At 35.6% G+C, this 12,595-nt stretch overlaps 1 protein-coding gene across 3 annotated transcripts; it reads left to right on the top strand.

Moving 5' to 3' along the window:
* The first annotated feature begins 5,549 nt into the window (after positions 1 to 5,549).
* Positions 5,550 to 12,088, top strand: LOC147531844 (DNA-directed RNA polymerase I subunit rpa43-like). 3 transcript variants are annotated; one of them, XM_086649436.1, is made up of 8 exons: positions 5,550 to 5,758; positions 6,037 to 6,109; positions 8,393 to 8,556; positions 10,042 to 10,193; positions 10,528 to 10,637; positions 10,770 to 10,855; positions 11,485 to 11,589; positions 11,737 to 12,088. In XM_086649436.1, the coding sequence occupies exons 3-8, from the start codon at positions 8,447 to 8,449 to the stop codon at positions 11,861 to 11,863; spliced, it is 690 nt and encodes a 229-aa protein (XP_086505562.1). In that variant the 5' UTR covers positions 5,550 to 5,758; positions 6,037 to 6,109; positions 8,393 to 8,446; the 3' UTR covers positions 11,864 to 12,088. The 3 variants fall into 3 exon arrangements, with proteins under 3 accessions (XP_086505562.1, XP_086505560.1, XP_086505563.1); XM_086649434.1 differs by lacking the exon at positions 6,037 to 6,109; XM_086649437.1 differs by lacking the exon at positions 8,393 to 8,556 and having other exon boundaries at positions 5,595 to 5,758.
* Positions 12,089 to 12,595: the final 507 nt, after the last annotated feature.

Here is a 12,595-nt window from a genome sequence, read left to right as displayed (position 1 = left end):
ACCACGGTTAAAGCTATTGGTTTTTAAGTACGAAAAATTCCACCATTCTATATGTACAAACTTATGAATATGGTCAAAATTTTGCATATATACGTGACCAACAGTGATCTATTGGATCTAATTGTCGTACAAGATTATAACTTTTTTTTTTCCAAATCCAATGGTTGTTAAATTGTCATGTAGATCTGCACATACAAAGGTAATTGTTTGTAGTGTAATGTTTAAAGTATGTTGATTGACATAAATAAATTTATGTTTGGGTTATTTCTCTAATAGCACCCAAGTTTGTGACCTGTTTCATGCCCAGGCCCCTACTTTATCAAAAATATCCAGATGACCTCCTTTTTCAGATTTTCCGGCCGGCAACCTTCAAACATTAAAAAAAAAAAATTTTAACTCTCCTCTCTCTCTCTTTAAAAAAAAAAGTCTCTCTCTCTAGATCTGGTGAAGATCTAGGTATGTTCGCAGACCTTTAATGGCCTGCTCGTAGACCTGAACCAGATCTAGAGAGAGATTAAAAAAAAAATTATAAAGAAAGAGGAGAGTTTAATTTTTTTTTTAATGTTTGAAGGTCGCCGACCAGAAAATTGGCTGGCCGGCGACCTTCGCCTGTGAAGATGATGAGGTGGCGAGAAGATGAGGTGGCAGAGAGAGGCGATGAGTTGGATGAGAGAGAGGTGATGACTAGTTAACGGTGTCATAACGGAATCCGAAAAAAGGGGCCCATCTGTGTATTTTTGACAAAGTAGGGGCTAGGCAGGAAACCGGTCACAAAGTTGGAGGCTATTAGGGAAATAACCCCTTTTTTCACTGTTTAATCTAACTAACGTTTTTAAATCGTTATTAAATGCATTCTTGGTGAGAAGGAAGATGGTGGAAGAAAATCAAAACATAAGAGGTGAGTAGTGTTTGGAAGAATCAAAACATAAGAAGTGAGAAGTCATGAGAAAATCACGATCTAATTATAAAATGAGTAACTATTGAAACAGAATATATTTTACTCTAAAAACTCTCACCCAAAATTCAAGCGAATAATTATGAGGGCTCTTAAAGTCAAATATGCCTCCACTTCGGAGAAATACCTGGGCGCTCAACTTTTCATTGGTCCGAATAAAACTAAAGTTTTCAATGATCTGGTAGATAGAATTAGTCAAAAACTCTCGAAATGGAACAATGCGTTCCTCTCTCAGGCCGGGCGAACAGTGGTCATCACTGCGATCGCAGCAGCCGTACCCCGATATCAGATGCAATGTTTCGCCATTCCAAAGGGCGTAAGCAAACGCATTATGACTATTCAAAAGTCTTTCTGGTGGGGTAAGTCAAAAGGTATATGTACAAAATCTTGGAAGTCGATCTGCCTCCCAAAAGATATGGGAGGCTTGGGCATTCATAGTCCTGAGATTGATAACATAGCTATGTTAAGCAAACAAGCCTGGAAAATAAAGACTAATCCGGAAGCAGCATGGGTAAAATTCTTGAAAGCCAAATACTATCCAAATATCGAAAATCCTGGTCCAGTAAAGAATCACCACTCCTGGATTTGGAAAACTTTATGCAAATCGCTAAACCAAATAAACACCTTGAGCATATGGGAGGTAAACAATGGCGAAAATATAAATATTTGGAAGGATGTTTGGATCCCAAATACAAACCGTCCAATCACAAATCAACAAAACTCACAACTAACAAAAGTTTCTCAACTTATAGAAAATAACAGATGGAACGAGAATATAATACGAGACATTTTTGATGAAGCTACCAAAAACTTGATACGAACTATTCCAATCAACCAAGAAGGTAAAGATGAACTGAAATGGACTTTAACTGAACCTGGAAACTTTACGGTCAAATCGTTATACAATCATCTGAGAAGAGGAAATATCGACCCGAATCCCGACCAAAAAAATTGGAAGTTTCTGTGGAGTCTGCCGGTTATCCCCAGAATAAAGATCTTTCTCTGGAAAATTTGTAACGAGGCGCTGCCGGTAAAAGGCAGAATAGGAAAATACATAGGAAACAATATGAACTGCCACATATGCAATGAAACAGAGACAATGGAACACGCACTTCTTCATTGTCCGATTGCTAGGAATATCTGGTTCCACTTTAACATCATTTCAGAAAACATAGTCTCTATCAAAGAATGGATTTTCTCTTGGAACAATTCTACTTATAGATGCAACAATCCAAACAGAACACAATTTGCGACTATACTGTGGATTCTATGGAAAACTAGATGCAATGGTTGTTTCCAAGGTACCAAAACCGAGACAGTCAGCATCATAAATGCTATACATTACTACCCGTCTGATAATAACGAGATCATAAAGGAAAAGATTATAGATACTGGAAAATGGTCCCCACCAACAGAACCGTTCTTGAAAATCAATGTGGATGCCTCCTTCAAGACGATCGATGAGCTCATAGGCACGGGTCTAATTATCCACGATCACAAGGCTACTTTCATTGAAGCTGCGGCTGATTGCACTAGAGCTAGAAACAGTGAAGAAAGCGAAGCTATAGCCATTTGCAAAGGTATGGAATGGGCAATACAAAGAGAATACAAGCACATTATCATCGAAAGTGACAGCTACAATCTCATACAACACATTAAAGATCGAAAGCATTCGATAAGATGGCAATCAAAGACCCACATCCAGCACATTAGAGATATGACAAGAAGCTTCGAGGATGTTTCCTTCCAATATACAAAAAGACTGATGAACTCTCAAGCAGATTCTTTAGCAAAGTGGGCAAGGATGAAGAAAAAAGGAAAGATATGGAAGCAAGTGCCTTATTTTCTTATTAAAAAGTACTGTAAGAATATTTTACTTTAGTTAATATATAGCATCCTATTTCAACAAAAAAAAAAAAACTATTGAAACAGAATAACAATTAAGGTAACTTTAAACTAAAGGGAGATTGGGAGAAAAAGCCCCAATCTACTCTTATATATTATGTTTTTAAATGCATACTAAAGGGTAATTGTATCTGTAATGCCTAGGGTTTCAGTCCTATTTAAATAATACCAAAGAAGGGTATGCATTATGCATGAGTTATTTTTGTCTCTATTTATTTATTAATAACACATGCTTGACCGTTGAATTACCGTTAACTATCATTATCTTTAGGTTTAATTTTAATCTGGCCCCATTTGTGGCAATTAGGTATTTTAGCCTTCATATTTGCTTAAAGCTTCAATTTGGTCACAATACGATGATTCTAGTAGTTAAATTTAATATTCAATAATTTTTTTCCTTTATTAAACCTTCTTCTCAAAAAGTGTCCCTCCACGTTCTTTCGCTTTCATAGTTCTCATATAAGTTGGTTGCGATAGAGTCGTTGACAACAACCAGCTATCCCGACGACCCTATAAAAAAAATTATGATCTCTGTCTTCTTCGTCTCACCACCACTACCTCCACCAAAATCATCATCATCACTTTTTTTTTCTCTCTCTCTCCCTCCCACTCTCTTTCCCCTGTCTATTGAAGCTTCGATTTTAATCTTCAACAGAAGCTTCTTCAATTGAAGTTTCAGATCAAAGCTTTGATTCATGGCTTGAAGTTTTAAGATTCTTTGATAACTACTAATCGAAGCTTCGCTCCGAAGCTTGAAGCTTTAATTAGAGAAGCTTCAAATCGAAGTTTCGATTTGAAGTTTCAATGGAAGCTTAGAGAGATGAAAAAAAGCTTACGACCAAAGCTTCAAATCGAAGCTCCCATTGAAGCTTTAGTGGAGGCTTAGAGAAAGGAGATGATAATCATGGTAGTCGTGCTTATGGTGATAGTGGTGATGGCATGGTGTGGGGAAGATGAAAAAAGACATTGTAATTGTTTTTGTTGAAGGTGTCGGAAATGGATGACCAATCGTTGTCGGTGACCGATTCCACAAACTTATCCGATGAGCAAGAAAGAGAAACAACGTGGAAGGAAACTGTTCTAAAAAGAAGGGTAAAAAAGAAAAGAAATTATTGATTATTAAGTTTAACTAACGGAATCATGATCTTGAGGGTGAAATTTGAATATTGGACATATATGGGGGAAATTTTTTTAGTTGGTCAGAAAATGGGGGTAAATTTTTAGTTTGACTAATTGAATTGAGATTCTCTTTTCTCCTCAATTCAAAAGACATCTCTTTAGTTTGGGTAAACAACTAAAATCCCCATGTTTTGAAAAAAACTCTTTACATAAATCCCCATGTTTCATTTATAATTACATATATCCTCATGTTTTGCTAGAGCAACTCCAGTGTGGGTCGTGCTAAGGCCAAAATTTTAAAATTTTGGCCTCAACCCCTTAATCCACTCACAGTCGGGCGGAGCCCCAACCGACTCCTTCAGTCATCCCTAACATTAGGGACGACTGAAGGGTCCCCAACAGGACCGTTAGGGGCTCCCCACGATCATGTTGGGGATGATCTTGGCCTTTGGATTATCCAACGACCATATCTTTATTTTTGTAAATTAAAATAACTTAAAAATTAAAACTAACATTAATAATAAAAATATATATTAATACAAACCGACTTTTGCATTAATAATCCGACGATCAAAACACATTACTAATAATCCAACGATCCAAAATACATTACTAATAAATTTAACGACCAAAATCTATTCATTGTCATCGTTAGATCTCGTATTCCGTAAGTGTTCAACAAGATCTGCCTTCAACCGAGAATGAATTTCATGGCTTCTAACTAGACCTCCACGTTCAAGCACTTCGTCCGATAAATTTTCTCCACGATCTATCGGGGACCCATTTCACATCCCTCAACATTGATTGTAGCATTAGGACCTTCGTCTTCAATAATCATGTTATGCATTATGATACATGCCTTCATAATATCATTCATGGTCTTTACGTCCCACCAACCACGATTCATCCTGTAGCGTGAGCGAAATATTATATCATCATAAGTTCGAGTTTCATTGAAATAACTCTCATAATGTTTTCATAACCGAGTTGCCTATTACGATCTATCGTTTGGCGACCCGAAACAAAACCAACATAACGAGAACGTTTTCTTGTAACGTTCTTTTCCATTTCTTTTAACATTCTAAGATCATCATCATCTCTTTTTCGAGCCCATTCATCTTCTTCAAGCATCAAGTTTAATAAAGTAAAATTGAGATTCATGGGATTCAAAGGATTCATGGGATTCAAAGGATCTATGGTGGAGAAAAAAGAAGATGAAGTTTGTAGAGAAAAAAGAAGATGAAGTTTGATGAGTTTGTAGAGAAAGGGAGATATATTTATAGAGAAATATGAGATATTTAATATGGTGGTTGGATGGTTAGAAAAGAGGGAAATTCAAATTTTCGGCCTTTAGAGAGGCTGAGGCTGAAGCTGAATTTTTGACGCTGAACTGAGGCTGAAAATTTTAGGTGAAAAAGTGTTTTTTTCGGTCTAAGAAAGACTGGGACTAGAGTTGCTCTTAAATTTAACAGAAAATCATGGTTAAGTTGAAGTGTAATTACAAATAAGCCCATTTGCTAAATAAACACTTTCTAAAACAACACCAAAACATGGGCGCCTGCAACAAAATGGGGATGGGAGAATAACATAAACCCACCTCCCTTGCTCCCAAACCAGACAGAAGCCGTGTTTTGATTCCTCCCTCTGAAATACCCAAATCGAAATTCTAGGTTCCATGAACAAGTAGCTTGAGTTTCCATTCGAAGTGTGAAACAAATCGAACTAGGGTTCATATTGGGTTGTCATCTCTCGTCTCCCCTTCTGTTGTCTCGTGTCCAGGTACTCTCTCCCTCTCTCTTCGTACTCCATTGAAACGATTAAATTTCGAGCTAGGGTTTTATAATGGGTAATTTGAAGTTTATATTGAATTCATATTTGAAGTTCAAATGGAACTAGGGTTCATATTAATTTCATTAATTAAATATTGAGTTCATTATAATTCGAGTTCATATTGAGTTAAGAGTAATTCGAGTTCATTTCCACTAAAATTCTCTGAAATTTTGATACTCTGAAATTTGATTCATATTGAGTTAAGCTTATTTATGTTCCCCTACCAGGGCCTCTATCTCTCTCATCTCTTAATGAACTTGATACTTCGAAATTTGCATACATGAGCTCGATAAACAAAATGTAAGTTTCGTCATTGATTTGTGTAAGGAAATGTATGTTTTATTCTTGTTCATGGATGTTTATTTGCATACATGACTAACAGGGCCGCAATTGGGGGTAAGGGTAGTCGTAAACGAATGGTTGAAATGTTATTAATTGATCTTTATGAAACATCTTCTTTTTGAAAAAAAAACGCACATAATCTGTCGTATTACGATGGGCGAATAATCTGTCGTATTACGATTTTATCTCTAATTGGGAGGACATAATGAAGTAACAAATTCGTTATGATCCTCCCCTGATGTATTATTTCTTCTTAATATTAATTCAAATTTTTCAAAAAAAAAAAAAAGAAAAAAAACGCACATAAACATAAGAACTACAAGTACTAGAAACATAAAATGAGAATTACAAATACTAGAAACATAACAACTACAATAGACATGACACGCCTTAACATTAAGACCTAAATTTTAAGTTTTTGTGCAACTCCTTCGCGTATATCATCTAACATGATACTTAATTTTGATTTGTTTTTCTTCGCTATAACATCAGACAACCAAAGAAATTTATCACATTCTAGACATTTCAAAAATGGGGTGCCATCATTGGGAAATATCTGTGAAATCAACAACTTCATCTTACCTTTACTTCCTTTTTTATCACATGGATATAAATTCCAAGGACAATTCTTGAGAAAGTGTTTTGTTGTCCACAACCATGACAACCACTTTGAAAAATCGATTCTTTTGACGAAGACGAAGCTACTTAACTTCATTCTCGAACCACCAAAATCCACCGCATTCGGGAAATTGGCAATTAAGAAATTTTATACCTAGTGAATTAGGTTGCCGGATACCATTGCTTTCCTAATTCCATTACAATTGCCGTTTGTGCATCTTAAATGCATCCATGAACAATCAAGCACCGAATGTCTGTATTGATTGCAAAGTTGACAAATAACCTAAACAACATTTTTTAATAATGTGGTGAAAATTGAAAATATCATAATCACATAATAAATTAAAAGATCTAAAGTAAAAAAATCTACCTCTTGTTGTGGTTTTGCATTTTGATACACATTTGATAAACTTGAAGAAGCCATTAAATAAATTTCAAGTTATGGTTGTTAATGGTAGTGGTGAAGATAAGGTAGAAGTGGAGTTTTTAAGGTGGGTTCATGGGTTTAAATAGGAAATGAAAAGCTAAAAAGGATGAAAAAAACGGTTAAAAGACGGATATATTCTAGTTTGATCTTGACCCTTCATTTTGAAAACCTGGTGTAAAATGTAAATGAGTTAGTAAATGGTGGCGTAAAATGCAAAGGGGCAACAAAGTAATATTAAAAAAATTAAAGTTAAATCTAACAAAACATAGGGATATATATAATTATACATGAAACATGGGGATTTTTGTAAAGAGCTTTTCAAAACACGGGGGTTTCAGTATTTCTCCCCTATAGTTTTGGTACTGTCGCTTAACATTTGATGAAATTTTGGTACTGTCAACTGTCGTATTTGATGAAATTTTGGTACTGTCAACTGTCGTATTTGATGAAATTTTATACTCAGAAATTATATACTCCATCCATTATATACTAGTATTGGATGAAATTTTGGTACTCTCGGCTGTCATATGTGATGAAGTTTTGGTACTGTAGACTCTCATCTTCCAGTATTTAACTCCATTAAGGAAGTAATTACCATCACTATTCATTAGTTGATGTTCAAATACGGGTGCGCGACGACATTACGAGCTCGATAAACAAAATGTATGTTTTATTCTTGTGTGAGGATGTTTATTTGCATACATGATCATGATGAACATTTGATGAAGTTGAAGAAGTCATTAAATAAAGGCTAAGTTAAGCTTGTTGATGGTAGTGGCGAAGAGAAGGTTGAAGTGGAGTTTTTAGGGTGGTTTGATGGGTTTAAATAGGGAACTTAAGGGGGAAAACGGCCAAAAAAACGGCTACATTTTGGATTGATCATGTCCCTTGATTTTGAATACATTTTGGAATTTCGATTGATCTTGTCCCTTGATTTTGAAAACACGGTGTAATTTGTAAATGCATTAGTAAAACATGGTGTAATATGTAAATGGACAAGAAAATAATATTGAAAAGTTTAAAGTTAAATGTAACCGTAGGTGGTGGAAAATGTAATTATTAAAAAAAGGTGGGGATTTGTGTAAAGACGTTTTCAAAATGTGGGGATTTATGTATGAGTAGTAAAAATCCGACACCATAGTCCAATAGTGGATGCATTAAATTCTCTCAAGTTCATTCCTTGTCACTTTGAACAGGAAAAACCCTAAATATTATCGGAAGCTAGTTACAACGCTAGGTTACAATATCAAATGGAGGGGTTGAAAGTTTCAGATGCAAATTTGATGGTTTATATACATCCTTCCAGAGCCAATAAGGTTCGTGAGGCAATCCTTCGCGAGCTCAGCTTCCTGCTCTTCAAGTACTTTCTCTCTTTCTCCCTCTCTCTCTCTCTCCCTCTTCATATATTTTGGCTAGATTTTGTTATGAAATTTTCTAAAACTGAAACATCAATGTTTGAAATTATCAGCTTTATTAACATAAACAAAGTATAGAAGACAAGTAGGAGTTGCTTAACTACAATTTCACTAAATACAGTTCTTTTACGTTGGATTTAGGAGACATGATGCACGTTCTTGGGTGATTATTGAGTTCTGAGTATCTTGTGACTTCCAATAGCAAGAAACATAATTTTATGAAAGTTTGTCCTCAGTCAATGGTTTGTGTAGAAAACAGATAGTAAGATGGTACTGTTGAGTCAGTTTACTGTATGTCTATACCTGATAGAAAACAAGAATTTCATGTGGTAGGAACTTAGTCCCACATTGATGACCTTCTAGACCCGGGTAATGTTAAAAAAAGGCGTAAATTGGCTTCAAAAGAAGAACGACATTAACTTGCATAGGATGAGAACGTGCCATAATTATTATTTTCTTACCTTGTTTGACAAACTTTCTTTTACAAATGTTATACATAAACATGCACGAGTATAACATAATGCTTCATATTCTCTTTTTATCTTTCCCTAAGTTGTAGAAGGAAATTTATTACTGTGACACCCACTTTTTGTTTTTATATACAAATTGTTTCTCGATTATGGGGCCTATGCCTTGCAACTGAAGTGCGTAAGTTTGAGCCTTCAGGTGTGTATGGCTTGAGGAGAAAAGCGATTGAACTACCTTAGGAGTTAAGGTGCGGCTGGTGCACTTTAAGACTAAGTCCCAACCGCTTTTTTTAAAGATCGAACTTGCGAGAAGCCTAGGGTGGTTTAAGACAGGTGAATGCCCAGTGAAAATCTTGAAGTAGGCTAATGAGCTTAGGTGGTGCCTAAATCAAGGACAATATGGCTGGTCTTACGACATGTGTCATCTATTTCATGCTGAGATGTTGCAACCAACTTTTTAATGCACAAAATTTGTACATTCCAACGGGACAAGGCTCAATATCTCAGCTAGATTAGTTTGTTAGACGTTCATTTGTCTACACGATTTGCTCAAAATTGTCAAGACGTGCAGATTGCAGAATTTTGCAGAAAGTCAGTAGAATTTTTTTTTTTGAAATAATAAACAATATCATCAAAATGTTTTTGGAGAACAGTTATAGCGAATCTGGAACGCTTTGCTAGAGTCATCTATTACAATGACAGCCACATCAAATATCAATCTTTTACATAAAAGTAACTCTGATTTTGCATGTATTGTCCTGTTTATTGTATCTTAACTATATCATAGTATCTACCAAAATTAACGTTACTTTTTTTTCCCAAACTATTGAGTGACAACTCAATTTCACTCGGCTGATTACATCAAAACCTAGTAACTCCGTCCCAGTTATTCTGTTAGTAAGTTATCTTCGTAGATTGACAATCATGACTCATGCTAAGGTATTTCCTTTTCTGATCTTGCAGGTTTAACGAAATATTTGATGGTGCTGTCTTGGCTTACGATGTGGCTATTCCGAACAAAAATGCTAAGATCCTTTCTGGAGTTCATCCCTTTTTTGGTGTAAATCTAAAAGCTAAATTCTTGCTTTTTTCTCCAAAACCAGACATGCTCTTAGGTAATTATTCTACTGCCCAATGAAGTTATTTGTATTGCATCTGGAGCAAAGATTGCATCACTTTAAATTGGATGAAGGACTAGTTAACATCTATTAGTCCATGAATTTGTTAGTTTATTTATTTTACTCTCGGATTTCACTAGTCATTAATATGATGGTGTTATAACTTATAACCAAAAATGAAGATCAGCTTATCATTTTACCTTGTTCTTTGAACCACAACATTTGGGATTCTCAATTTGTGAGCTTGCATATTTGAAGCGAAATGCTTTTGCTGTACTTTGATAAGTTTTTTCTGTACTTGATTGAATATTTTCCATTATTGTGAATTCAGAGGGGAAGGTGGTGAAACTTGGAAAAGAATCAATACATATTATTGTCCTTGCCTTTTCTTCTGCTGCTATCATGGAGGAAGATATTCGGGAAGACTTCAAATACAAAATCGTGAGGACTTCTTGTAACCTCTGCCCATTTCAGAGTTTATATTATTTTGAAAATGGTTTATCTACTATATCAGCAGTTGTGTATGAAATCCCGAATTTGTAGTTCTCTTATGTCCGGCCTATTGATTTTCAGAAACACGGGGAGGAAGTATTTGCTAGTAAATCTAATAAGCGACATGTGATCAAAGTTGGGAGCACAATTCGTTTCATAGTTAAGAGGTAACAAAGTATTTGTTAGTTTTGCTAATTGAGGGGTCTTATACCTCTTTGAATAGTATAATATTTAACTTGTTGTGTATATTAACTTATTGTCTATAATAATTGGTAGGCGTGGATTTCGTGAGGATTCCACTTTCCTAGCCCTCCCCTTGTACATATTTTTCTTTCTTCAATATATTCATTCAAAGTTTCAAAAAAACTTTTTTACTGAAATATCCCACTTTGCCATATGAGAGATAATTGAAGGGGTATTTAGGTCAAATGTTCCCGACGGCCAGTGCCCCCTTGAGTCAGGGCAGGAGGTCTATTGAATGAATCGTTCTTTGCCGGTTTCCTGCCGGGTCTTCGGCTGTTTTCAGTGTATTGGTCATTGCCAAAAAGGGCCATGTCCAGGCGGCTTCGGTGCCATCCCAACTACGCTATCATAACCTGGGTTGACCCTTTCTAATAGACACCAGTTGTGCTCATATGAGACGTGAACGGCAAATAAGAGTCATTTAATCTACCTAAATATAGTAGAGCATTCATGTTTTGATTGAAGCGACGTGATTCTCCCTCATCTTTTTTGAACGTAATGTATGTGGCTATCTTTCTAATACTGATTGATATGAGTCGTATTCTGCTTGTAGTTTGGATGAAGAAATACTACACATTTCAGGATCTCTAATGCCATCCAACACTGGAGAAATTGAGTGGTTAGATAAACATACAGATGAAGTCTCACATCTCGAAAGGTTTGAACCATTCTTCTCTCTTTACCTGTCAAATTGATTTCTAAATTTTCCAATCCAATTTTCTCCCAAATTTGGTGAAAATGGGGACATTGAAATTCTCTTGAACAACACAAGCACTATCCTAATTTTGAATAGAAACATATGCAGGAGCATGAAGAGAGAAAGAGAAAGCGGAAAGGGAAAGACAGGTCATGATTTTAAAAAATCTGATGAGGGTGAAAATGCAAATAACAGTCATCATCGTTACAAGAAGTCGAAAAGACTGAAGAACTGAAGAAGAGTCCCAAAGCTATAAAGTTTTGGTTTTTCTTTCCAAAACTTGATTATCACCTCGTTGTGTCTTGAAACTTAACCAAACCAATGTAGGTTTTCTTAATCTAATTTGATCTAGAAAGCTACCATGTGGTGAGATCTTTATCTTGATGTTTACCCAGACCGTTAAGAAATATTCAAATACAAAAAGAGTGAAGGCGATAACGATATAATCTTAATTTCATTATGTTTTGAACTCCAGCCATATCTTTTTACGATGCATTGGTGCCAGAATTGATGTAAGACGGGAATGGTTCAGCAGTAGGTTGTGTTTTTTTAATGTCTGAACCTGAATTGGCTAAATCTTAATTGGCTTAAAACTTTTACAACTTAGTTGCTGTTTGTTTTTTAATCTTTTCAGATACGAAATTTAGATTTCAGATGTTTGTTATTGAATATATGAATTTCTGAATTTTTTTTTTGGGCTCAAATAGGAAATAAAACCTAGCCCGAAATAATAACCCTAAAACCTAATACTCAAATATTGTACTGAATCAAACCCAAATGCGGATCTCTAGGTACCATTCCTTCCAAAAACGCATCTCTAAGACCTCCTATAGCTAGGGGTGGCAATTTGGCCCGAATCGGCGGGTTTTTTCCCAAACCCGCCCCTAATGGGACGGGTTTTACCGCCCCGTTAATTAAACGGTTCGGATTTGGTATGAAGTTAAAAAAACTAATCGGGTTCGGGGCG

The sequence above is a fragment of the Eschscholzia californica genome, unplaced genomic scaffold, assembly GCF_041429995.1.
Source record: "Eschscholzia californica isolate CP2 unplaced genomic scaffold, dmEscCali1.0.p SCAF_6, whole genome shotgun sequence".
NCBI classification, from domain to species: Eukaryota; Viridiplantae; Streptophyta; class Magnoliopsida; order Ranunculales; family Papaveraceae; genus Eschscholzia; species Eschscholzia californica.
This window is presented reverse-complemented; position numbering and strand designations above follow the sequence as displayed.

What these genes read in the sequence shown, in the direction of transcription:
- LOC147531844 (XM_086649434.1), top strand. Translation starts at nt 8,447, where the DNA reads ATGGAGGGGTTGAAAGTTTCAGATGCAAATTTGATGGTTTATATACAT. An exon ending in AAAACCAGACATGCTCTTAG is followed by an intron (nt 10,194 to 10,527) that starts GTAATTATTCTA and finishes TTGTGAATTCAG; the next exon opens with AGGGGAAGGTGGTGAAACTT. An exon ending in ATTCGTTTCATAGTTAAGAG is followed by an intron (nt 10,856 to 11,484) that starts GTAACAAAGTAT and finishes TTCTGCTTGTAG; the next exon opens with TTTGGATGAAGAAATACTAC.